The sequence below is a fragment of the Molothrus aeneus genome, chromosome 1, assembly GCF_037042795.1.
Source record: "Molothrus aeneus isolate 106 chromosome 1, BPBGC_Maene_1.0, whole genome shotgun sequence".
NCBI lineage: Eukaryota > Metazoa > Chordata > Aves > Passeriformes > Icteridae > Molothrus > Molothrus aeneus.
In genome coordinates this window covers 43,628,049-43,655,673 of record NC_089646.1, presented here as the reverse complement: position 1 = coordinate 43,655,673, position 27,625 = coordinate 43,628,049, and the positions used below count along the sequence as shown (strand labels likewise).

General features: G+C 40.7%; 2 protein-coding genes across 3 annotated transcripts in view; both read left to right on the top strand.

Annotated features, from left to right (window-relative positions):
• CPNE4 (copine 4) overlaps positions 1-17,641 on the top strand; it is a 229,349-nt gene extending 211,708 nt beyond the window's left edge. For both annotated transcript variants that reach the window (XM_066555959.1, XM_066555953.1), the window contains 4 exons: positions 3,897-3,948; positions 8,208-8,341; positions 10,417-10,653; positions 17,051-17,641. In XM_066555959.1, coding sequence (XP_066412056.1) covers positions 3,897-3,948; positions 8,208-8,341; positions 10,417-10,653; positions 17,051-17,182 — 555 coding nt within the window. In that variant the 3' untranslated portion in view covers positions 17,183-17,641. The remainder of the gene's footprint in view (positions 1-3,896; positions 3,949-8,207; positions 8,342-10,416; positions 10,654-17,050) is intronic.
• Positions 17,642-23,204: 5,563 nt separating this feature from the next.
• The window catches only part of MRPL3 (mitochondrial ribosomal protein L3), a 28,375-nt gene continuing 23,954 nt past the window's right edge, over positions 23,205-27,625 (top strand). Inside the window, exons 1-4 of the mRNA XM_066571766.1 lie at positions 23,205-23,301; positions 25,075-25,253; positions 26,082-26,173; positions 26,954-27,052. Coding sequence (XP_066427863.1) covers positions 23,222-23,301; positions 25,075-25,253; positions 26,082-26,173; positions 26,954-27,052 — 450 coding nt within the window. The 5' untranslated portion in view covers positions 23,205-23,221. The remainder of the gene's footprint in view (positions 23,302-25,074; positions 25,254-26,081; positions 26,174-26,953; positions 27,053-27,625) is intronic.

Sequence of the window (27,625 nt, the reverse complement as noted above, 5' to 3'; positions counted from 1 at the left end):
GCATTGCACAGTGGTAAAAAACATTTCTATAACCTGTATTAGCAAAACTATTCTGTACTGTTTATTTGTCATATCCTACAGAAACAGCCAGAAATGCTGTTACTGTAATCTGTATCATAATGTATGATAGAGCTAGTTAATTTGCTTGTTAAAAACCTTGAAGGAATTACCTGTGAAATATTGTGTTCCTGGTGTAGGAAGTTCCTGTCATTTAATAATGCCACACCCATGATGGTATCTGCTAAAGAATGTATCTGGAGCCCTGCAGAGGCAAAAGATTCATACAAGTGCAAGTGAATGTCTTTAGCTGCAGGCTTTGAGTGCAGTTCTGTGCAGCAGTCCAAGTAACATCAGGCTGATCCCATGTAATCACCTCTGCATGCCAGCATTTCTCTCTCCTTCCCTTTTATGGATTGATTTTATGGATCAATGTTAGGAGAGGAGGGCTGAGGAGAGGGTCAGCTCCATATTTGAAACTTAGTCCAGGGTTACAAAAACTTAGTCCAGTCACAAAACACTCAGGGTTTTGTGAGGACATTCCTTAATGTGAGGCTGACATCCACCACAGACTGTGCTCTGCAGTTCTGGGCAAAATTCTGTTCCAGGTACTGATGTAAGGCAGCCATTCTGTATTTGTGTGACTTGACACATTCCAGGATTTCCTACTGTTAGATCAATCCACAATAAAAACCACCCTAGTAAATTATATAAACATGCCTGCTTCTGGGCAGCCCAGTGTCTTCTTGTTTCCACTGAGGATTTCTCAGTCTTCAGCATCTTAGGTGTTCAAACTTGTGTCTCCTTTTTGTCATTCAATTATCAGTTCTGGGAGTGTCACTCAAGGGCTGTGTCATTCAATATCAGAAAGATGCCATTGAGTATACCAGCTTTTGGTTCTCTGTCATCAGCATGGTTTGCCCTTCAGTCACAAAGCCCTTGCATGTTTAATTAGAAAAAGAAAAAAAAGGAAAAAAGAAAAAAAAAGGAGGGAAGCTCATCACCTTGCACTGTTTAGAAAGCAAAAGCATTGAATGTCTGATCCAAACCACCTTTTGACATGGATGAGCTTTACGTGGAGTCCTATCAGGTAGCAGCCCAAGTTTAGTAAGGCCTTCAGTACGTGGTATATGTCTGAAGTCTCTGCTGGTTTGGACACTCTTGAGTTCTGGCCACCACAGGGAAGACAGCAAAGGGGCAGGTTAAAGCACACTTGGCTTTGCTTAACAGAGTGGGGGATGAGATCTGAGCATTTGGAGAAGCTCCACTTAAAACATATCTGCTGTTGCCTTGCCTTGAGTGATGATTTCCTGTTTGTGAACCATCTCTGAGCTGCTCAAAGAATTTCTCTCCTACACATTGTACTTAAATCTTGTTTAAATTGTGATATATTACTCAAAGAGCATAGGAAACAAGCCAATGCTTCTGCACATTCATTGCGTTTCCTGTGCTGCCTTCAGGGTACATTTTAACACTGCTCTGTGAATCAGGATGACAATGTATGAGGGCCATTTGCTTCAGGAGGATAGCAGCTGATGCTCAAACAGTATTATTTTTTGGATCATTGTGCACACTGACTAGACTTGGGTATTCCTTATTGGCCTGAACTGTTGTCTGTTAAATAATAGCCTGAATGCTAGCTCTGAACCAGATAAATTGTTTGCATTATGTGATTCTGAAAGAGGTATGGCAACAAAAGCAACCAAACCATGCTTGCGTGTGAGATTGAAATACTGTATTCATAGCTTTTGAAAAGATTTGCATTTTCCTTTAGGTCTAATTTCAAATGCATTTGAATGAAGAAATAAAATCATTGAAGAGGCACAGTGTTGGAAGAATCAGTCTGCAATACATAAACATGCACTGCCATCCTTTTTGCTTTTCTAACACAGTTAATGCAAAATACAGAAACCCTTAAGGAAAGAGTAAGGCTAATGATCAACAACAAAAAATATCAATGAGAAAACTCCCATAACAGTTTTTGACAGATCCAATTACCTTTGGCCTGCAGCTGGTCATGAGACTGGCAGATAGCATCTGGGCAAAGTGCACTGAGAGACATCCAGAGCAGCCAGGCAGAAAGGCTCTGGAGCATCTCTGAAGTGTATCTGGCAGCCCTGATTTTCTGTGCTGATCAGTGAGGAACACAAACAGTGACTTCCTGCATTGTCTTCCATGGCCAAGTAGGATAGACTGAATGGACCATATAAAACCCTCTCTAAGACTGATCTTGGTGTAGGCATGCTGAATGCCTGGCTGGGCTGAGGCAACTACAGACTTCTCAGTGAAGTTTTGCTTCAATTCTTTCCCATCATGGTAGAAGTACTGCTTTATTTAACCTCTTAATAATGGCAGGCGTCACTGTGGTGAGCAAGACTAGCACATGATGGGAAATTCCATTTCTCTATGAAGAACTCTCTTTGGCAGTTATTAGTCAACTTATACCACTGCACTTTCACAGAAGCTTCTGTGCAATCACAAATTTTATCTATGGGACCCTTAGTCATAGACCAGTTTCCATACCCTGCTGTATGGAGACATCTAAACTATCAAATGGAACAGCAACATACAAAAAATAAATCTCTTCCTGCAAATAATCCTGGCTCCATTGTACAGGAGGTTTCTTTCCATATCATTCAGACTGTTGGCACTTTTGAAGATCCTACAGAGATCTATAAAGCTTTAAATGTCTATACTTGCATTATATAAATGCCTTCTTAAATCTGGGATGATACACCTAAATTCAACTTTAAATTATGCAAATCGCCTGCTAAACTCTCAAGCACTTTTTGCAAGTCAAATATGCATATACATATATATAAAATATATGTATATAAATATATATGTATATTCACACATTATGCATTGTGAGACAAAATCTGAACTTTTTCATTCAAGGAAAATTAAGACAAACAGAATTAAGAGGCTGGGCTTCAGACCCAAAGAGATGAAAAGGAATCAAGACTCTTCAGTGATCAAAGAAAGAGGTAAAAAGGAATCTGAAAAAGAAAAATGCAGGCAAGAATCAAACTTAAAGAGGAATTCTGGAATGGGAGACTTACAGTGCCTAGCATTATATAAGCATACAAAAGTCTTGTATTATTTTCCCAGGGGACCAAAGACAAAATACTTTGTTTTGTTAGAAAATCAGCTACTTTGTTGTATTCACAGTGAGTTCTTTTAAAGAACAGCTCTGTAGGATTTAATGATAGACAGATTGAGAGACAGAGAGAGAAAGAGAGATTGGAATATTCACCACATGCAAGGAAAACCAAAGAGTCTTCAGGATTTTTTTTTATTTATTTATTATGCCCCAGAGTGATCTAACATTTTAACCAAATTAGACTCCTTACACTTCTTACACTACTATTGCACAGTGGATCCTTAATTTCTCTGTAGAATTACTTTCCAGTACTCCTTGGCCTTTTGATGAGGAACTTTTCACACAGTGAGGTCAGGATGCCTAAGTGAGCTGAGTTTTGGCAGTCACTGCTGTATCACAAACTGATTTCTCTCTCCTGCAGTCTGAGATGCTGAGCTAGGGAGAGCTGGTATTTAAATGGCCTCAGCAATAGATTCCTCTTCTGTGCCCAGCATTGATAGCCCAATCCTGACACCATGTTTATATGATTTTTTAATGTATTTGGGTGGGTTTTCTATGTGCCTTTTTTGTTTTGGTTTGGTTTGGTTTGTTGTTGTTGTTTTTGACAAGTTTGATTCCAGTTTTGCTACTTTGGTTCTGCAGGGAGCTCCAGCTGGGACTGTATTTCACACTTAATGGCTGAAAGCTTGAAAGGTCTCCAGTTTAGCACAGAAAAAATGTCAAGAGTGTTTAACCACAAGTCTTCTTGGAATAATTTTTCTGACAACAGTCTTCTTTTCTTTCCATTTATCTGCAGGTCTCTCATGACTTTGCAATCAATTTCAATGAAGACAACCCAGAATGTGCAGGTAATGCTCACAGTAGGACAGACTGCCATAGTTTTGCTGTGTGCAAAATGTGCATTTTTTATTGCATCACCTGAGTATTATTCAAAGTGGTTTTATTAAAGAGGGCAGCTAGGATCTGGTGATCTGACAGACTCCAAACCATTGAGCTTGACTTTAGAAATCTTGGAATGTGCCATACAATAATTTCCTGAAAAGTAGGTGGACATTCAGCACTTGGACTTCCTGGAATCACTTGCATTTCTGAGAACTAGACTAATTTAAAATCTTCAGCTACCTCAGCATCCCAGGTTGTGCTGCTAAGAAGGACGGGATATGAAAAAACAGGCTGTGAAGCTCTGTGATCAAAAATTCCCTCAGTTTAGAGCCAACTCTTTGACCAGACCTATAGCCTGCTGCAAGTCCAGGGCAGGGAAGCAGCTGATGACTATTGTGGTGGAAAGAAACCTCCTTTTCTGAGAGCAAATGCAGCAGGAGGCTACAGTGTAAGATATTGGTATGTTCTACCAACAGTCATTAATCCTTGGTAATCAGAGACCAGATTTATGTAGTAGATGTTGCTCCATGTCTTGTATTTGCAAGTGAGATCTGCAGTTACTGATGCTGTCTTTTTAAAATCTCCTACCATAATTCACGCATTTTGTAAAAGACAATAACAGGAAAATGACCTCTAAACCCAGTAACAATTAAGAGTCTTGCTTGGGCGATCATTGCTGTCTAAAATCCACAGGTTGTTATTCTCCCTTATCCTTCTGCTTCCATCCAAATACTGAACTGGCTATTTCAAAATGCTCTTCCTGTTCAAATTTTCTAGCTGCTCCTTTTAGCCCTTCTCAGGCTTATTAGTGGCTTTCTTTTGGGCATGGGCAGCAAACATGTTCAGGATGAGAACTAAGATGCAGAGAAATGAAGTGAGGAAAAGAAGAGAGGACAAGCAATTCAAGGAAAAGGGACATTAAAGGATTTGAAGTTCTTACATCTTAAATGCAAGACCTGTTTTTGGTTCAGTGGGCATTCCTGCTTTGTTATTGCACTTGAATTGTTGGACTGCCCCAGCCTTTGCAGGTCATGTGCTTGAAATGCAATTGGGCATAAGTCCTACAGCTGCCTGATATGCTCACACAGCTTTTTACATTGCTTTTAAGGAGTTAAAAGAAGCAGGAGTTACATGTATGCATCTAGAAGTGCCTGTAAGCTTGTAAGCCAGCTTGATGTTGAGACTTCAGTGTGGGGATGGGGTGGGGAAGCAAAAGAGACCTCAGAATTCCATCTGGACTGTGATATTTAATAATGTGTCATTAAAACACAGTTAACAGTGGTCAGCATTAGGTGATAACATATTTATGTGTATAGTGTTCAAATAGAGTTTTGTTTCTCAGTCTAACTGCAGGATATTTGTGACCCTCTGCAAACTACAGAGAAAAGCTCTAGCAGTCCATGCAAAGAACACTTATTTTTATCCCCTGCTCCCATTTGCTGCTTCTTTTGAGTTCAAGGCTAATTCTTTTATCACACTGGCATTGTTGTATAATGATTTTTATTGATTGAAAAGGCTGCCACATCTAGGTGGTGCCAGCAGCAGAGTTTAGACAGACAAACCCTCTGTAAGCAAGGATTTACTATCCAAACCACAGTCTGTGTGCAAAACTAAATGCAACAATGGAAATGAAAAGGGATAGAAAAACCAGGAAAGAGCTGCTCTATGAGGCTTGACTTATGTCACTTAATAATTTAAACTTTGTTTGTATCTTTGCATAAGAGTCAGTTATCTGATAAGTTAGCCCATTGCCTGAAAGGTGTTCTAGGCCTAAGAAAACATAAAAATGTCATTGCAACATGAAAGAATGCCTGGGAAGAAATTTTGCAGCATTTGCACCTGTATCTGCAAGATATTAAAAGCACTTGTTTGTCTTAAAGGATACCTTTTTAAATAATATCCACCTGGGTGAAAGCAATAAGAGGAGACAAACCAGAAAATGTGTTGTTTAATCGTCTGCTGCAGCTTGCTCATCTGCCTGTCATGGGTGCTTGTTTGTTCTGTGATGTTTTCTAGATGCTCTCACTGTTGTTAGGTGTCACAGGGAACAGTAACATCAGCAAGTCGTGGAGAAAGGATGCAAGAGTGAGGAGATAAAGTGCTTAGTGATTACACTATTTTACCTTGTAATATCTAGTATACTTGCCAGAAAATAAAGTAAAATTGCTTAAGAGTATCTTGTTTTAAACAAAGAAACAGCAGTTGGATGCAATATAAAAAGTATGTGTCTATTTTGCCTTTGAGGAATGAAATCCTATTATCTGTGGAAGTAGAGTTTTTCCTGGCACAAGGTAGTGTGAAGCATCATTCTACATACAGGGACTGTATATTGCGATGAAGAGCACTGGAATTCATAAAATATGGATATCCTCCCCTGTTGCCATTTCCATTCTTGAAAATTTTAGTATTTATAGTCTTATATTTTGTATATTTATAGTATGTTATTTTTATAGTCTTATAATTAATACTTAGTTTATTATCTGCAGAAGAAAGTAGGCAAAAACCTCTAGTCTGAATGAATGTCTCTGCACATTTGTCTTAAACCCATATATTGTATGTGTACACTGTATTTCATTGGAGATGCTGAAAGTGGATTCCAAATAAAAATGTAAAGAGATGAATTGTAAAAAAAAATGCATATGTGCCTAAGATAAAGGAGTACTAGAACATCAAGTTACAAAGTAATCCACTCACATATCCTGTTTAGTTAGGATTGGGTGGACAGTAGATATTTCTAAAATACATTAATCTGAGAAACAAAATTAGAAATTATGTTTCTAGAACGTATCTCTTTCTAAGATGAGAGCAACTTTATTATATGAACAACACTAAATCTTTGTGGAATGCAGGGAGTAAGATTTATCTTACATTATTTTACTGCATAAGAAGAAAGGTAGGGTGTATCTTGTCATCATCTTAGGGAAGATTTATGAGGCCTTCATGCAACATCATTATGTATATGTAATGAAATCCTTAGCAAGTTTAAAATTAGGAGTTACCAAAAGGTCAGTTTTGCAATATGAAGTCACTGGAATTACCAAGGGACATTTTGTAACACTACTTTACATTTCAACCAATGCAGCTATAATTGGAGCAAGTTCTTTTGTTTGGCACTTTTTTTTTTTTGGCACTGCAATGGAAAAATATATCTGTAGCTGTCTCTAAAGAGAGAAAACTGTGTTCTCCACCACTTTTTCATTGGAGTGTATGTGTGTCATTGTAAAACAATTACAATTCCCAGTCATTTGTTAGCAAAAAGTCTGCACCCATGTATCCTGTAAATATGGTTGGGTAAAAAAATCTCATGAGTGAGAGAGTCTCTGTGCAAACTGAAAGTGGCTTAGGATCTTACCAAAGCCATTTCATTCTTCAGCATCCTTTGCAAAGCTTTTCAGTCTATCACTTTCTTTCCAACATTAGACCTCTAATCCTTTAGGTCTGGTAAGCTGGGAGTTCTGAATGGGGAGGCTAATGTGCATCACTTCAAGAAATCCTTCTTCTCAATGATTGAAAATACCAATTTCCATTCTGTGATCTGTCAAGTGTGTCAGCAAAGAAGTCTTTGCTCTCTGGTCTGACTATATATCCTGAAATGAAAAAGCCAAAAATAGCTAGTTCTCCATCAAAATTTCTCAGCTGAAGCTCATTTTTCTGTAGGCTGCAAAGCATCCTGCTGTTTCTTCCAAGGTTTCACAGCTTTTGGTCATAGTCAAATTCAACCTATGAGTGATTATGCAAATTAACCCTGAGAAATTATTTTCTTAGCACAGGAGAGTGAAAAGATGTTTTGAATTCCTTAACAGCTTTAGGGCATAAGTACAAAGGACAAATTTGTTAGAAACAGCTATGATAAACAAAAATATTGTTGAAGTGTTTCTTAATGTGTGTTTAGGTTTTCATCATGAATCTTAGATGTTGATCAGGAAGCTATCATCTCTTAAACCAAGAAGAATGGAAGCTATGGCATTGCAAGCTCATACCTGAAAAATAGATATTAAAAGCTGCTGGGAAGGAGAAGCATGGTATAATAATTACACATTACAAACTAGATTTAAGACAGCTAGAGACAGATTCCCGGAAATTATCTTAAGATTCCAGTCCTTGCTTATCATGTAGTATTTTAATTTCTTCATTAAGAACCCACCTTTTATTTACATTTTGAACAAGCCTGATATAGGCAATGTGCTCCAAGTTTCTTTTTCTTTTTTTTGGTTTTTCATGCCAGGAATACAAGGTGTTGTGGAAGCTTATCAGAGTTGCCTTCCCAAGCTGCAGCTGTACGGACCAACAAACATTGCTCCCATCATCCAGAAAGTGGCAAAATCTGCATCAGAGGAGACCAACACCAAGGAGGCCTCAGTAAGGGGAAAAAAAAAACCTGTGTTTGCCTTTTGTTCTTGTCTTATGATGGATCTCTTGTAGGCCATCAAGGCCTTGTAATGCAGATTGTGCCTTCACAGTTTTTATTAACTGCCTTCAAAGAAGGCAGCTTAAACCTATGTCAGCTGGAACAGTGTATCCAGTCTTTCTAGCTTTGGTTTTCGCAGCTTTAAAGTCTTTCCCCACTGATCTATTTCCTGCTTTTACTGCTGTTTCATTATAGCACACCCAGTTCTTCACTATGGAAATAGAAATGGCACTGCTAATGTTACAAAAATTGAGCATTGAAGCCCTAAAAGTCTTGGTTGTACCATGAGATGAGTTCAAATGATTCCCAATTCAGACTATCCAATTTTGTGCTCCTGCACAGGCGGTACTAAAATTTTTCTGTTCACCTAGGGAACTTTTCCAACTATTAATTTGAAAATGGTAAGGATACAATTTTCAGCTTGTTATTACTGATGAAGTGATTTGCGCCTTTTAGAAATTGGAGACAAATCTGCTAGCCTGCACCTGATAAAAACCCCAGGACAGATTTCTTGGGCTAAAAGACTTACATATAGATCACATTTTAAATGTACACCCTTGAGATGTTTTAAGTTTATTTTGATACTGTCTTGAAGACAGAATGGGAGAAAGGGAGAACAAGAGAAATGGAGGGAATATGTGAGCAAGTAGGTCTGAGCCATTTACAAGAGCTGTGCTGAAAAGGAGTAAGGGATGTAAGAGAGACATTGTGTACTGCAGTACAAAATGTGCCTAAGTACAGAACAGAATAGAGCTGTGCACTGGCATGTGCATGATCACCTGGCCTAGAGCTTAGTCTAAGCTGTCTTCATGTGCAGGGCCTTTTTTAAGTCCTATTAGGGCAGCAGTTGCCAAACATTTCTGTTCTTGAGTCTGGGCTTGTGACTGATATTTACAAGAGCATGTAGTGACAAAACAAAGGGTAATGGCTTCAAACTAAAAGAGGACAACTTTAGATATTAGAAAAAAATATTCCTTTCTGTGAGAGTGGTGAAACACTGGAACAGGTTGCCTGGAGAAGCTAAGGTTACCCCATCCCTGGAAGTGTTCAAGGAGAGGTTGGATGGACCTCTGAGCAACCTGGTCTCATGGAACGTGTCCCTGCTTCATCATCTGTTCAGCCTAGATGATCTTTAAGGTCCCTTCCAATCCAAACCATTCTATGATTCTGTGATTCCACTGTTGTTTCCAGAACCTTGATAGTATTTAGTGTCCCAGTCCTAAAATGGGGAATTGCTATGTTTGAATTTCCATACCCACCTAATCCTAAAGGTAGGTTAAGGTCCGATAAAGTGTCTCACTCTATTCCCAGTGCTGTTTCTGATCTAATATGCCTTACTGAATAAGTTCCTTCATTCTATACCTAAGATTCCCCTTTCTATCTGAAAAACAATTTATAGTATGAGTGTTGAAGATGAAGTTTTCTCCCTGCATGTTTTGTTTTATTCGTGGCAGGACAAGGTGATTGGAACACTTTGGGTTTATACCACTGTATACACATAAATATTATTAATGTTTAGTGTGTTGGTATTGCTCATGCAGAGTGACCAAATCCTATGATTTGTTCATTTTTTCTATTAATGCACCATAAATTTCTTATAAATGACTCCAGCTGCCCAACAATTAATAAAGGATCCAAGTAAGGGCCACTCTTCACCATTACCGTGTCATAGCTCATGCTCCAGTTCAGTGGGCTTTGGAGATTTGGAAGAGAAATTACAAGTTTACCAAATTGCTTGCTGTCCACTAGAGAATGAGAAAACCTCTCTTTGGGGCTCTGTATGAAGAGTATGAAGATGGATATATTCCTGCCTTGCTCTCCTCAGGGACCCCTTTACTCTGCAGAGAAGAAATTAGTAGCTGAGGAGCTTGGAATGGAAAATTCTGTATAGTCAACATAAAGGTTCTTTTCTCTCTAAAAAGGTCCATGAGTGAGTTACCAGAAACACTTTTATACTTTTTAACTTAAAAGGTTAAGCAGCTTTGGACTATTAACCAATTTTTCACTTCTTGTCCAACACCTTCAGCAATACTTCATCCTGCTGATCCTGACAGACGGCGTCATCACAGACATGGCTGACACCAGAGAGGCCATCGTCCACGCCTCCCACCTCCCCATGTCCGTCATCATCGTCGGCGTGGGCAACGCTGATTTCAGTGACATGCAGATGCTGGATGGCGATGACGGCATCTTGAGGTCTCCCAAGGGCGAGCCTGTGCTTCGAGACATTGTCCAGTTTGTGCCATTTAGGAACTTCAAACATGTAAGCTGGTTTTTCATCCTTGCCACAGAAGGGTAGTGGGTATAGTGAATGATTCGTGAGGCTGGGCTTAACTCTGCATATGCGTGAAGTGTTGAGTAAGCCTGGGGCATTATTGTGTCAGAAATAGTGAAAAAAAAAGGAATCAGAATGTGCTCCATTAGTTAGCTGGTAAGGGTGGGAAAGGAAGAGATTAGGCACAATCCCTGTGCTTTTTGTGGTGCCAGTCCTTGCTTCTGCTTTCTCCCTGATTTAATTTGGTTACTTTCCCTGCCTGATTTTTCATGGTGTCTGTTTTCCATTCCTTCATTTCCACAGGCAGATGAAATGGCTTTGAATTTGTGCCCACAGTCTTCCCCAGGAGGCTTTTTCTTTATTGAGGTTTGGTCCCTGAGTTCTCAAATGCAGGGCAATCCACCCACAACATCCTGGTTATCTCCAAACCCTTTCCCAAATTCTGTACAAGAACACCGGCAAGAAAGTGGCATTACTGAGAGCTTCCCTCTGCCCCCAGCCAGCTGTTCCTGAGTAAGGCCAGTGTGGTGAAGACACTCTGTAGGAAAGAAAGGAACAGAACCAGCATTAAATTACCAAATCTAAAGTAAAGCTTTGATCATGAACTTTTCTTCTTAGTCACCTGCCCTACATTGTACCATCTGTTCCAGGGACTTTTCAGCAGCAGGGTGGGCACAGCATTCACCAGCAGAAGGAGCTTTCCCACACCCAGAGGGGTTTTTCAGAGCCCTTTTCCTCCATATGGAGACATGCATTATGTTCCTCTGCAGTGCTGATCCCATCCCTTTCCTTCCCTTTTTCCATCATTCTTCTTTCCTCTCACTTCTGTTACGTTTATTTGGTTCTCAAGGCTGTTTTTTTGCTCTGTCTAGGAAGGATATCCTTGGTATTCAATTTGAGAATTTCTTTACTTCACAGTGCAACTGACTCATTCTCCTCAAGAGATTGCTCTTTTCAATCTGCTCCCATACACTAGAGATCTTTAGATTTGGATATGTCACAGCCAAGTTCTCAGCTCTGGGCTGGTTTTGATCTGCATATGGGTTCGCACTGCTTACATTTCTTTTTAAATTTAGCTTCTCTTTTAGTTTTTCTGGGATTTTTGTCACCACATGAGCTTTTTTTCTGTTTGCTACTTCCAAAATACCTTTATTTTTCTCTTTGCAAGGGTTGATCTTTTTTTCTGATTTCAAAATGCAATTTTGCAATATTTGTTTAGATCTAGACACACTTCTTACTTTCACAAACTCTATTGAGGAGCAAGAGAAACAAACTTCTTCCTTATTTTCCTTCTAGCTTTATGTAAGCCATGGAAGCACACAGGAGGGAAAAACCCACCTTATGCTATTAGTTTGGTGCCACCATGCCACATAGCTGCAGATTGACTTCTGAGTTGAAGACAAACACATTTCTGTGCTGACAGGGGCACACAGCCACCTACCTGCTGAATCAAAGTATGAGCACAACGACCTCAGAGCTTGTGATTCCTTCAGCACATAATCACAAGTGTGTAGCGCTGCACTGTAGTCATTGGAAAAGTGTCCAGAGCTGAGTTATTTATGGGCTAGTGGGAGAGCTACTTTTAATTAGGTGAAAACATGTTTCTACAAGGAACTGGCAAAGCCAGCTACATTTGTTATTTTTAGTTTCACCTTTTTTTTTTTAATGAAGCTGAAATCATCCTGGATTTAATGGATTAACACTGACAGTTGCAGTTCTGGGCTCTAAATATATTGTGCCCCTGATGTTAACTTGTGACTGAATCTGTGGCATTCTTATTGCCAGCACTGGTCAAATGACAAGCATATATTCTTTTTAGCTGATTTAGATTAACTTCCCTGGTATTGGGAGAGGAAAACAATCTTTATGTGTTCTTCTTATTAAATAGTGATATTTTTCTCCCTCTTTCAGTAGCAAAGATAATATAGGTATAGAGATAGATTTGTATTTGCTCTATCAGAAAAGTTAATATATCTTATGCAACCTGATATTTAGTCTGTTTATTGTGACGTTTCAGCTTTTCAACAAATGTCAGTGTAATGGATGAGTGCTCATAAAAATAGTCACTTCTGGTTGAATTTCTTTATTGTCATATCCCAAATAATCTCTCTCTTTCAACAAAGTGACATTCACATCTTCCTTGCTTATTTAGCACTAACAAAAGACCATACATCAGCTAGTGAAATAATTTTTCATAGGAGAAATGAGTGTGATGTTTTGATTCAAATTTATTTTTCCCCACAGAGGAAATGCAGATTTAACACATTTGGGAGATTTTTGTCAGATCAGTTCTGACCAAACACAAGAATTTACATACATCAGCATATTACTTTTGACAACTTTAAGCAAAATACATGTTTAGGTAAAAATTCCATTCTTTTTGTCGATGTACCTTGTGTTAATTTTTTAAGAAGAAAAAAAAGTTGAAAGATCTTTTTAGAAAGATTAAAAATCAAATTGTGGAAGGTTTATAGGTTTTTCTGATAAATCAAGTATTTATTTATTCCTAAATCCATATTATATCTGTTAATGATGGAAGGAGAGAAGAAAATGTTATGCGTGAGCATTTATTTGTTTGTTTTGCTGGAAGTGTAAACCAAAATTCCCTTGGAGTCAACCCAAGCAATATTTTTTTTTATTACTTCTATTCTCAGGTCAGCTTGGAACTCAAAATCTCATATCTATCCAAAGAGATCAAAAATAATCTGTGCAAAACCTTCCCCTTTGAGAAAATGGAAGGGGGGAAGAAGGAAGTTGTAAAAATAACCTATAGAACAAATCCCTTTTATAAGTTTGACTTCAGAGAAGGTTCTGAGCCTGCACAGCCCTCATACAGGCATTTAACACATTTCAATTAGTTATTCACATACCTAAAATCTTATACCCACATCAATGTTTTCCTGGCTTAAGCTCAGTGTAGACAGCAGGCTCTATTATGGGGGTTTCATTTCCTACGTGATACAGTGCAGCAGAAGTATTTCAGTAAAACATCTAAGCTCTTTCTCTTTAACGAGTATTTTTGAAGCCATCAAAATAATAATGGCAACAGTAGTGACTCTTGGCAAATCCTGTAGTTGTAGAAGCTTGATAAAATCAAGGTAATCATTAACACCTAGAACATGTCCCATTGTATGGTGACATATGCCATTTGCTAAAGGGGAACATAACAAACAAAGGAAACATATCACTGAATCCAAGTGACTTTTTTCTCTCTGTAATCACCACCACCCCAGTAATGTGTCCTTCACCTGAAACTGTAAAACAGTGATGCTCCATCACTGAAACGCAGTTGAAGAGAATCTGCTGCCTCAATGTATTCACAGTCATATTTTAAGAAATGAAATTTTCTGCCTTTGGGATGTATGATATATTTACTGGGCACAAATCTGATGCCACAGGCAGATTGTATTCCATTCTGCATTGTATTTAATCACAAAGGTTAACAGCTGTGTGTTAATAACATACATCACAAAGGAGTGTAGAAAGCACAGCTCATAATCACTGCAAGGAGCAATGTTTTGCACTATGCATTGTAGTTAAAGGTTAAGCATTGTGAAGCTATAGAACTGAACCAACAGTCATTTGTAATACACACCAATTACAGAATCAGAGGGAATTATTTTCCTGCTGCTGACTGATCTGACTGTTGTGTATCAGCTATCAATTTATAACTATTCATCTGAGGTGCTTATTGCTAGAATGCTCTTCAAGCAGTGGAGAAAATGTTACAGTAAAACATTAATTTAATGTTCCATCTGTGGTAAAGACCCAGCAAAGGCAATCTTTTCTCAACACTGATGAACCGGGTCTGTGTTTTAGCTTAGAAGTTACTGAGTGTAATTCCCACTGATGAAAATACTGCTTTGCACCATCTGATCCACAAATGAGAGTGCTTTACCACCAAAAAAAGTATGTAACGTACAGGTGGTCCAAATCATTAGAGAGGAAAACAATCCCAAGCCTGTTTTTGGGATGTTCCCTGCTAGAAAGAGCCCTGGGACCAAAAGACATCACTGGCATGATGAAACTCAGTAAAGCAACAGTTGCCCATGCTCAGACTGAAGTTTGGGTCAAGCCAACTACCCCGGGGCAATCCTGTGTGGGGCATATATTGCCTGTGAGCCTGTGGGCACAGTAAATATTTTTGCCTAAAACTCAATTAAAGGCTTTTCAGTTGAGAGCTCCTGAAGTGGCAGTGATTCAGCTGTGCATCTGAGCCCTGACAGAGCCTGTTCTGAAGGGCTGACCCTTCCTACCTTCAGGAGGAATGGATGTGGCATCAGAAGAGGGAAGTGGCAGAGGGAGGATGATGCACAGCAGTGAGTGCTGTTGGCCCAAAGTTCAGAACATGTGAACTACACAGATTCAGAGAAGCTGATGGCAATGCTCTTGCCCAGCATTTTTAAAGACAGGGCAGAGTGAAGTTTCCAGATTGCTACAGCTTGTGTGTGCAGCACTGGCTCAGCGCTCTTCCCCCACTCCCAGTTTTTACCTCTATGTAGGGTTGTATTTTTGGTAAAATAGCACAGAGGCAGGCTAAGGTATGTACAGCTTTGACACACTGGGAAGGAGATTTAAAAAAAACAGTAATTTTCAATAGCATTGTAGAAATCAGACATTTGTGTGATTCCAAGGGGTATTTTCTGATTATTTTAGTTGGAACTAGATGAATTTTAAGGTCCCTTCAAACCCAAATAATTTCATTATTCTATAAAACAGATTTAGGCAAGAATAGGGCAACTCTGAAAAACCATGAATTTCCCTTTTCAGGATTAAAGTGAATGGGTTCTCTTACTTTGTAACACCTTAAAACACTTGCTGCACTGACACATAAAGTATGCTCTATGCTTTGCCAGTTTGTTCATGCAGAAATGTTCCAGGCTTTTTTGGCTGCACAAATATTTTGATATAAATGTCACAGCAGTTAATCTTATTTGTTACTAATCTCATATGTGAGTCAAAATACAAGAATACAGGGAAAAAAAATCCCAACTGTTTCTGGTTTTGCCAGCATTATCTTTGTATTATAATATTTGATACTGGAATTTCTAATAGTCTGGAGTTTTCTTTACCCTTGGATTAATGTGCCTACAAATAGATTACCATTTACATTCTGTATAAGCCAAATTTTAAGACTCTGTAAGGATAAGGATGCCACCCCATGAAACAGAGTAGGTCAAAAAATAGTCAATACAACTGCTTTGTGATGTGGTAGTTTTGCAACTTGGCTGATAACACTACAGACAGTGAGGAGGAAAGTGTTCATTAATTTGGGAAAAAGTACTTGGTGAGGTGCGCAGAAGAAATGTGATCCAGCCACCGGTTGAGTTCCCATGCATCGTCTGAGATGCAGTCTACACCCTCTGGAGATAAATACTTCAATTTAAACCTGTCAAAATGGCATTTAAGTGCTTGCATTTTTACTACATTTTGTGGTGGGCTCAAAGGAAGCAAGAAGGCTGGCTCCTGAGGACTTGGAACCAGCTCTACCCAAACACTTAGAAACAAGAAAATTCAAAACATGGGGCAAGAGGGTGCATGGGAGAATGAGTCCAGCTTTGTCACTGCTGACTTCAGGGGCTGAGGAACGTCCATGCAACACACAGAGGTAATGGTTGCCCACAAAACATCCACAGGCCCCTCTGCTTAAAATGAAGCATTTCAGGGCATGAGGCAGCGACTCTGTGTGGCTGAGGGAGGGCAGGGTTTCTCACTGCACTGAGGGGGAGCCCTCCTCCCTGCCTAGGGTGAAAGCCAGTGGCCATCTCTATATCTGTCCCTACCTTTCAGCGTCATCAGTTCTTAGTCTGGTGGATACCTGCCATTTTTACATTGCAGGAAGAGCTCTAAAGCTTCCACCAAGCCCAAGATTGAAGCTTTCTTGTAACCATGGTTTAGCTCCAATAAACACAAAGTATTTTTGATTGAATTAAAATTGCAATCCATTAAAACACCATGCCAGATTCTGAGGAACAGAATGGTGATGAAGGTCTCCCTTTCTCAGTGTTGTCCATTCATGTTCAGCTTGGAGCTCTGCGGGGTTCCTTGCTGAACACTGATGAAGTCTTTGCAGCTTTTTATTGTGATATGGGGCTCTCCCAGAGTGCAGGGAAGTTCAGTTACCCTGAACTCAAAATAGTCCAAATGGACCTGAAGTCACACAGAGCATTTTTGGCTTTAGTGTACTTTGAGGCAGCTACAGCTCCCTACCCAAACTGACTCATAAAATGAGTTTCCAGCAATATTATGATTCACTTTAAGTTTTTGCCTTCCATTTCTGTACCATACTTCCTCCCTTGATCTCATGGCACCAATGCCTCTAATACCCATGGCACTTCAAGCAGAGAACCAGGTTAATCCTTGTGTTTTCTACCATTTCCTGCAGGCATCCCCAGCTGCTCTAGCAAAAAGCGTTTTGGCTGAAGTTCCAAACCAAGTCGTGGACTATTACAATGGCAAAGGGATAAAACCAAAATGTATGTCAGAGTACGAGTCTTCCAGGACACTAGCTCCATGAACCTGCCTGCACTCTTTTACAAAATTAAAAAAGAAAAATGCTACTGTCTACAACTACTGTATTTAAAAAATGAAACAAAAAAATAGCACGTTTTGGTGATTTTTAACTAAAATACCTTTTTTTTTTTTGCATGTGTAGCCTAAAGGCTTAAATCTGTTAAGCGGTTGTATTGTTGAAACCTTTTTATGAGAAAAAAAATCCAGAAAAAAAAAGTGAACTCTTTACATTACAGCATGTTGCCTTGAAATAAAAAGTTATCTGTATCTGGTTTTTATACAGGTTTGTTGAAATTTTGCTAAATTTCTTATATTTACACTGTAAAGCATTTTGAAATATTTATTGAGAGTCAATAGCCAAAATGTCTTTGGTTTAATCTGCTATGAACTGAGAGATTTTTCAAAATGGCAGATGCATGAACTGTATTTTGCATGTTTAAAATAAAAACAACACAGTTTTGCAGTTGTCTTTATTTCTCTCTCTGCAACAAGGCTGCCTTGCTTTCAACTTCCATATTCGAAGGGAAGGGTAATAAAGTGTTTCAAGAGATACCTGACCTGAAGCATGGACATTTCTAATGTTAGAACCTTATAACATGGACTCCCAAACAAGCCCACTCTGTCTGTGGCCTGAGTAGTAACTTTTCAAAAGCCTGACAAATACAGCTGTTACAAAGTGTTCAGACCATAGCTGTAAAGAGATCTCGCTTGGAGAGCATGATCCATCAAGACTGCATGTCTTAAAACATGCCAACTTAATCCAAACAGTCTGGCTGGCTTTCAAACAGGATGTATTTTGGCTATCCAATTCTATAACCTCTTCTGTTTGGGAATTCTTCTTTTGTTTCATTTATGTTTTTAAATCTCACATGCAGTGTCCAAATCTGTGTGGCACATTTTCCAAATGAAATTTTGCATGGCCTGATTTTGTGACAAGCAGTGATTTGTAACTTCATCCTCACACAGATCACCCATGTGTGTCAGAAGAACTGGTTTTTTACCAAAAGAATATTGAAGCCACCTTTTTTTAAATAAAAGAGGACACACGCAAGAATAGAATGGTGGTGGATTGCACTTTCTATTGAAATATTTATGTATGTAAGTGAAGAAATTAGATCAGTATTTTCTGTGATTGAAGGATGTGATTCATTAAAAACTAAGGAGAAAATTTGACAAAAAGTAATCTCGGTGGGATTGTCCGAAAGGCACAACTTTGGATGAGTTGTACTCCCACTGAATTGAAAACATTCTTCTTGCTAGTTCCTGAAGAAGCTGTTTGGGGCCAGCACTGAAAATTTTGGAAACCTTCCCCTGTGAGCAAGGGGTTTTGGTTAAGAAATACGTATTGTTAAATGAGTTTGCAGGTAACATAGGAGTTGAGCTCCCTGATCCTCCTTTAGAGGTAACTTCCATAGGATCAGCTTTGATTGATGATTTTGTACTCTTAAATGAAGGCAGTGGGATAGCCAAGAATGCATGGGGCTGCCTCCCCAGCACATTCAGTTCTGCCCCATCTCTATCCTGCAGTGCCATCATTCACACTTGCTTGTAAAGATTTCTTCAGCTGATCAGATACTGAGCAGCAGCTAGTATTACTTGGTCATGGGTATAAATTGTCTGGAGATGTCCAAACTGATAGATCTCAAATCCACATTTCCATGTAATAGCTGACACTTCATTTGAGAGCTTACCCTGTCAGGCTGCACATCTCTCCCTTTGTGGGTGTATTTTATCTGGAAGCTGCTGTGGTCTCCCCTTACGTGTAATAGACCATTCTGCCAATGACTCTTAATTCTTACATCCAACACCTCTAGTTTCTTACTCCCACTTCCCCCCTATTTTCTTTCCTTCCCTATTCTCAGGAGGAGCATTTTCTAGCTGTTAAAGCACAGGACTGAAAAATCAATGACTCCATGTTCTTTCCTCCTCCAGTATCTCATTTTGTTTTTTGCCCAAGATTTTTAAATGTTCTGCACCTCACATTCCTCCTCTGTAAAATGAAGGTCACTGTCATGTATCATAAATATCTTGCAATAGTACTGGGGGACTTCAGTACTTGAAAGTGATTTCAGATCCTTCCTCAGAGGCATGGTGGTGCTCTCACCATGTAAAGAGTATTGCATCACCCTGGGACCTGCATTAAGGGATGTCATGTACAGTTGAGAAGTTCAGCCTTTTCTTTATAATTTCCCAGACTGAATAAAAGAAAGCTTTCAGCAAGAAAAATTAGGAATCAGATAAATTGTCCTTCTGGTACATATGATCTTTGACTAAACTAATTTTTGAAGTGTTTAGGGGTTACTTAGAATTGGGCAGTTACAGCTCTTCATTTCCAGAGGTGTTACAAGGTGCTTCTATAATGTGGCATCAGGTAAAATGCAGAGATCAACAGGCTATTGTATGCTGAGCTAGATAAACCATCAGTCATTTTCATGTGTGTACATGGTCTATATAAGTGTCTTTAGAACCCCAGCTGCTGCAGATCTTTCTGTTTACTTCACACAATCCAGATTATAAATGCTCCTTCTTAAAAACAAATCATTATCAGTGGTTGATATAAGTCAGCAATTCTGTAGCAGCCCTCAAGTACTTGGAAAGATACCTCCATGGTATTGAAAAATCAATTGGAAATCTCCTTCAGAATGTACAGATCTCAGGATGTAAGACAAACACGTAACAGTGTGGTGAGTTGGTGTAGGATGCACAGGAGACAAAACTGGCCATATGGTAAAGGCTTTCTAATGAGGCTTTGGATGCTATTTTCATTGCTCCAGGCAACTCTCTGCAATAAAATACTGTGGACTTTGTGCAGGGTAACCTCATTAAATATATGAATATATCTCTGAAATGGGATTTTTTTTTCTCCTGTTTTATCTACTTAAGGTTTTAGCAAGGCCATTCTGCCTTTAGGCTGAACTGCCATCAATTTCTTCTGCAGATTCTTTATGCAAATTTTAACTTCAACTGCCTTTTGATGGAACATTTTAAATTCTGAAAACTGCTTTAAAATAAATTACATCTTGTCCTTCTGAGATAACCAATGATCTAAAATATATTCTCTGCCAACTACAACCCTGCCTTCCTTTTTATCTCAAATCCAATTCAAAAACCCAAAAAGTCACAGAAAACTCCTATTAGCCCAAAATACATTAACATCTATAATTCTTGAGGCAGATACTGGGATGAGTTGCATTTTTAGTTTGTATGGGAAACTAAGTCTGCAAAAGATTTGAGAAAAGTACTAATACACTGCTAAGTGCTTATTACCCTAAGGTAAAACCTCTCCATACAAAGATTTTACCATGATGAACAATGTAGTGTTCTACTTTTTTTGTTTGTTTGTTTTTGGTTGGTTGTGGGTTTTTGTTGGTTTTTTTTGTTTGTTTGTTTGTGGGGTGTTTTTTGGGGAGGATGAGCTGAAAGATTCCTAGGGTAAGTTTACACTTCTCTATTTTTTTAATTTTTTTTTTTTATTCACAGAAAGTGCCATTTTTGCCACAAGAAAAATAGAGTTTATAGCACCACCTGTCCTTCACACAGAGGTCTTATTTGTACCTGCAGTCCTGAGCTGAGGAGCTGCTCTATACCAGAGACAATTTCAGCAATTACAGAGCTATATGAATGATATATGAATGCAGCCCAGCTGCATGTTTGCTTGCAGCATTCACTGCAAACCATCAGCGGCTGCACTCCCACCCTCTCTTTTTTGTTTTTTCCAATCTCATTGCAAAGCTGGAAAGATCCTCCAAACTGATCAAGTGAAATCCAGGTGACCTCTCCTGTGAAGGCTGACAGTTCAAAAGTGGTGTTTCCTCTTCCTAAAGTTCCAAGGACTACCCAAGGCAGCAGACTGGTGGGAAAGCTTTTTGTAATGGGTGCTCTTCCTTTCCTCCAAAAAGAGCAGCAGCCATTTCCACTGCTATGCAGAAAGCCTTTTACTGCTGTGTTCAGCTACACCCACTTCCCCTTACACACACAAACCTGACGAGTTCATGCCTCTTTAGCACCATGACAAGCTGCACGCACTAAAAAAAAAAAAAAAAACAACATTTGCATTATGATAAAATGGGAAAAGTACAGAACTGAAACTTTTCTCTCAGAAATCTGTGCCCCCATGTATTACTACCATGTTACTGGTGCAGGAAATCCTGTGTCACCTCAGCGGTGCAGGATGCTACATGAGAAAAGCATCATGCTGTGGCAACAAGGCTCTCTAGGATCAAGGGAGCCCTCTTTTCTGGCTGGGAACATCTGCCATGGCTTGGCAAGTTACTTGATCTTGCAATGTGCCTTGATTGCAGATCTCTAAAATGGGGGGAAATAGAATTTTGCTACTTCCTGGGGAATTTTGGTTGGGTTAGCACCACTGTAGGGTTGCCACAGTGCTCAGAAATTGGGAGATAACACCTTTATCATTCTTAGACCCCTTTATTTCTCCTCATATAAAGCTCTCTCAGAGCAGCAGCATAAGCTACCAATGGACCCCATTAGAAAACACATCTGTATGAAATTTAGCAGCATCCCTGATGCTGTTCTTGATGCCAGGGAGAGAGCAAAAAGATGTCGTGATCACTGTGACAGTGGAGATGCCTACCTAGCTTCAGAGAGGGAATGTCAGTAGGACTGTAAACTTGGGAGATGCATTTCTGGACACATTATGTGGCTACTTCTTAAAAGGACAAGAAGTAAATTCAGGACAAGGAATGCATGTGAAAGCTACTGGTATCTGGATCACAGTTTTGGGTGTGAACACCAAAATACCAGTTACAAACCTCAAGTGCAACACCCCCACACACACATACCAAAGCAGGGGAGAAGATGGAGTAGTGGGCTAAAGAGAAACAAGGACAGATTCCAGTTGACCATGCTGACAGTTGATGTGTCTTTATAAAAAGGAATTTCTGCTGAAACCAGAAAGGAATCTAGGGTTCATACCCCTTTGCTATCCTAACTAGTGCACTCTTTAGCTGTGCTGGGTCCCTGCCCATAGAAGGAAAAAAAGAGTGCATCAATCCTGAATACTGATGAAAGCCAGACCACACCAAAGCCAGAGTGTCACAGGTACCATCCCTGTGTCAGGCTGCCCCTCTGACCCACCCATTTTAAGTTTACCAGGAACTTTCCCTGGCTACACTATTAAATACCCTTCCCATAAACGCTGCTGCTCGCTGGCTGTCACACGGCCCAGCCACAGGCTCGGAGCACACAGTCACAGAGGGATGGGATCGTTCAGGGTGGGAAAGGCCTCTAAGATCATCGATTCCACCCCTTATCCCAGCATTGCCAGGGCCATCACATCACCCCGTCCTTAACCTTTAAGTGCCACATCTACGTGGTTTTGTGAACACTCTAGGGATGGTGATCCCACTTTCCCCGGGCAGCCTGTTCCAATGCTTAACCACTCTTTCCAAGAAGAAATTTCCCCAATATCCGATCTAAACTGTCTCTGGCACAACTTGAGACCTTTTCCTCTCGCCCTGTCGCTCATTTCCATGGAAGCAAAGCCCTGACGTGGTTAAGCCCCGCATCCCGAGGAAGTTTGACACAGCAGAGTCGCTTCTTCCCGACACCACCGCACCCTGAGGGCACCTGCTCAACACCTGCAGGAAGGTTTTGACCCCATTGTCCCGCAACCCGGTGTGCCTAAGGGGTGCTTGCCAGCGATAAACCCCACCAGCCGCTGCCATTTTCCCGTTTTAGACACGCGTGTGTGTCTGAAATCCCAGGATTTTACTGCCTGGCGCCTGCAATGCAGGCAGAGGAGCCATGGCAGGGATGGAAGGGCTGCGGGGGAAAGGGACCCGTGGCTATTTCTGCACGTCCTCGCCCTCGGGTGAGATATTCCCTCCCGAGTCAGAGTAGCTCCATCAGCCACGGGTGCTGCAGCCCACGCCCACGATTTTGGGGTGATTCGGGAGGTTTTCTGTCACTCTTGAGCTCGCCGCCCGCGGGGCGGAACTCTGTGTCCGGGGCAGCACGGAAGGTTTGCAGCGGCGGACGCGGCGGGGCCGGAAGGCGGCGGCGGCTCCGCCGGGGTGGCGGCATGGCGGGCTGGGGGCGGCTGGCCCGGCTCGGCGGGCGCCTTTGGGCGGCGGCGGCGCCGGCTCCCGCTCCCGGACACAGGTAGCGCTACGGCTGGGAGGGGAAGAGGCTGCTGCGGGGGACGGGAGGGAAAGAAGAAGCGGCAGGAACAGCGGGGAGCGGAGCGTGGCTCGGCCCCTCTCGCAGCCCCGAGGTCGTAGAATGGTAGAATGGCCTAGGTTGGAGGGGGACCTTGAAGATAATCTAGTTCCACCCCCCTGCTGTGGGAAGGGACGCCTTCTGCTAGACCAGGTTGCTCAGAGCTGCATCCAGCTTGGCCTTGAACGCTGCCAAGCATCCACAGCTTCTCTGGGCAGCTTCACGCTCACAGCAAAGAATTTATTCCTAATATCTAATCTAAGCCTACTATCTTTTAGTTTGAACCCACTCCCCCTTGTCCTGTCACTACAGGCTCTTGTAAGTAGCTTTGCCTCGTCCTTCCTGTAAGTTCCCTTCAGGTGCTGGAAGGTGAGGGGCACCTGAGCCGCCTTTTCGCTCGGCCCGGGGCCTCTCTCGCCCCTGGGCGCCGCGCTTTGGAGAGAGAGGCCTCTGTGTGCAGCTACTGGCAGCCCTGGAAGCTTTGTTCGGGGTGCCAGGGTTACTGCTGGGGCATTCCAGCCTTAGAAGTAGCCCCAGCCTGCGAGGGAGTTACGGCAGGACAGGCGTGTTCGCGTCCAAAGTGTCTTTGGAGCATAGTGAGCGACTTGACCTGCCGTGTTTGGGGTCACCTTGGCCCGCTGGCCACGTGCATGCACTGCCTGTACTATTAAATACTCCTTTGTTGACGTTGCAGAGGATTAGGGAGCAATCAAGCCTTTTTCAGCCCTCATAACATTTATGGCAGGACACTGAGCTGTTCAGCAGTGTTTGTAGAATCACAGAGTTGTTGGGGCTGGAAGGGAGCTGAGGAGCCAAGTTCTAAGCTGAGGTCTCAGTTCTTTCTCACAGTGTGACCAGCCCTGAGGTCAGACCGCGTTGCTCAGGGCTTTGTAGTTGTGGGTCTTGAAAGCATCTAAGGACTGAAACTGCACAGTCCCTCTAGACCCCAGTGCCAGTGTTAGATTGTCTTCAGGCTGAACATTTTTTTTTTACTTAGGTCAAATCCGAAACCCCTCTTCAGCTTCTAGCACTTCTCTCACTCTCCTGGTGTGCGCCTTGTGACATGGCCTGCCTCAGCCTTGTCGGTAGCTTTCTCACAAATTATTCCATGCCACTTGTGGATGGGACTATGCATTTCTGCATTATGGATCTCACTGGGTTCCTTGCTGGCTTGTTCCTCTGGTTGGCAGAGGGACACCTCTGGGCATCATCCACTGCTCCCTTCAAACTTAAGAACAGTGCACTCATCCCCTGTCAGAGGCCACTGAAAAAGATATTGAACAGGACAAGTTCCTGAATAGACTCTTGGGGAGCTCTGCTTGTAACTGGCCTTCTAGTAGAGTCCAAACCATCAGCTGTGACTCCTTCAGCTGACAATCCAGACAGGTCTTTTCTCAGCTGATGGCCCACCCATCCATGCCGTAACATCCCATCTTGGACAGAAGGATGCCACCAGAGTTTGTTTTAAAACGTCTTGCTAAAGTTAAGGTAAACAGTAACTACTGTAATCTCTTTGTTCATGGATCTGGCTGGGGTTTTTTATCTTAAAATGAGTGGTTGGTTGGTTTGTTGTTGCTCGCTCTCCTTTGGTATAATTCAGAATACTTAGTCAAATGACAGATAATCAGGTGTTTTATAAATTAGATGTAACATACATGTTATGAGACACTTTTTGTACTGATAAGACACTCAAAACCTTTTCCCACCTCTGGAAAGGGATCAGCTGGGCTTTGTAGTCAGACACATCAACAGTTCAACATGGTGGCACGAGCATCTTTCTGAAGAGAATGTGGAGTTCCTCAAGAAGATAACTGCAGAGGAGTACAAAGCTCAGACAGCCAGCAAACTGTGCCCTCTGAAAGATGAGCCATGGCCACTGAATAAGTGGACACCAGGTGAGAAAGCATCACTTCTGAAATACTTGTTCATGCTGAAATTAATACTGTTGTTGTGTTGTTGAATTCAGTAACATCAGGATTGTGTCTTGTGAGGTATTCTCCTTTTGGTTTTCACATCAATCACTCAATAAATCTCCTGGTAGATAAGTAAATGTAATACATTAGTTCTCTAAAACACATTTAAAATATTACAAGATGTTAAGAACCTTTAAAAAACTTTTAGTTCTTAAGGATAGTTTTTAGTTCAGCTCTTGGCCCATCCCACTGCTGTACAACAAGAAGATAATAAATTAAGAATTTGTCAAAAAAGTCTCCTTAGAGTATAAAGGAGAGTATGAACTTGTAAATGTTTTTGTTAATATTGCTGGGCTCTGAAGAAAAAGTGAAATATAATACATCCCACTTCTGGTCTGTGATTACAATTTCTTATGGACTAGAATACAGAATTAAGTTTTTGAGCTTTCAAAAGGGTCACATCATTTGTGTGGCATACTTGACAGGTTGCCATTGCAGAGATTGGGGTGGGAAGAACCTCCTTCAGCAAACTTTTCAATAGTTAGTTTAGCTCTAATACATTGGCCCTGTATTTTGGAAAAGAAAAACAAACCAAAAGTAGTTGCATTTTCTATCAAACACAACTGAAACAGGTAGAACTTTACTGCTGGTGGGGTTAAAAACCCCCAGCATACCTGCAAGGACTTAGTGATGTTTTCTTTCCTTCACCTCCTTAGAAAAGATAAGAATTCATGGGACTTTGCAGATTATTATTTGACCTCTTTCATTTATTAAGTGTGAAGGTGCATCCATGTTCTGTTTGATCGACAGATTCCATCAGAGTTGGTGTTGTTGCAGTAAAACTGGGAATGATGCCGATATGGACCAAATCAGGAGAAAAACATGCTGTCACACTACTTAAGGTGAAATAAACCATAATGAATTTAATCTCCTATACTGTATTCAGTTTGTAAACCAGCTGTTTCAAGGAAAAATGAAGCTTACTACTTGTACAGGGTGGGAAATCCTGAAAGAAAGTGAAAATTTCTTTCACTCCTATATAATACACCATGCCCATTCTGTTTATATCCATACTTTTTAGAAGTGCTCTGCCCTGCTGCCTCAGCTATTCAAATGCTGCAGAGCTGTGAGTGGTGTTACCTAGGTGATGCAACAAAGCTGGGGTTAACTATCCCACTTCACTTCTTTTCTTTTTCTACCTGTGGGCATGTTTGGATTACTTTCACCTTGGTTTCTGTGCCCTTGTAGCCCTGAAGCTGCTTCTTCATATTCTCTGGCAGCTGCTCTTGTGATGAAGCCTTTTGCTGACTGACTGCTGCCACAAGAGGAGCCACTGCTGTGAAGGCCATCAGGTTTACAGGGCAAGGCAGCAGGAGTCTAAAATGGGGGCTCTTATTGTGTGCTTTGAATACTTAAAACAGGGATTTTGCAGATCTTGTGTGAAAAGGGTGATTATAATTTCTAGAGCATTTATGAAATTAGTTCACATTCTACTAATTTTGTTTTTCTGAAATAAGCCTTCAGTTCATTGGAAAAGCAATGTCAGTGGTAAAAACACAACACACTATCTTACTTTTAGACTGTATCTTCTGTTACAAAAACAGAGACTGACTTTGGTGTTTTGTTGTCTTAATGTATACACATCTGCTTATGCTCAGATGAACACTTTTTCTTTTCTCTAGGTCCAAGATTGCCATGTTTTAAGATATGTTTCAAAGGAAGAGTCGGGTGGAAAAACAGCTAAGCTGCTTGTTGGAGGCAAAAATGTATCTCCTTTTTCTGTAAGTGAAGCACTTCGGGTGTCACTGTTGGAAGAGTTGTTTCTGTTGTGATTACAATACAAAAGTAGCAGAAGTAGATTTTTCTGAAAGATTTCTTGGCACACAAGCGTGCTTTGTAATTGATCTTTTGTCACATTCACCTTTGTCGTTTCCTAAAGCGAGTGTAAATTCTTGGTTAAGAGAATAGCAAGAGGAACTTTTTGAAAGTTTTACCTCTTAATTTTCTAGGAAGGCTGTGGGTTTAGGAATTTGCTTTGATGTGCAGTGTCCCATGCTGGTGAAAGGGTTTGAAGGACCACTAGCAGTGGAGAAATGTATTTTCTTTATGTCTGTGGACATGCAGTTGAGCTGAGGACTGCAAGATACTTCACTTATATACTAATACACTTCAGGAACCTGTTGTAAACTTACTCAGCTCCATCAGTTGTTTACAACTTAGTGCTCTGGCTTACTCTTCTGTACTGTCTTTTTAGCTGTAGTTCTAATTTTTTCCTAGTCTGTTGACATTGTTTAGTTTGCCAATAGTTCTGCTGCTAAGTAACTTTAAGACTTACCTTTTCAGGAAGATAGCTT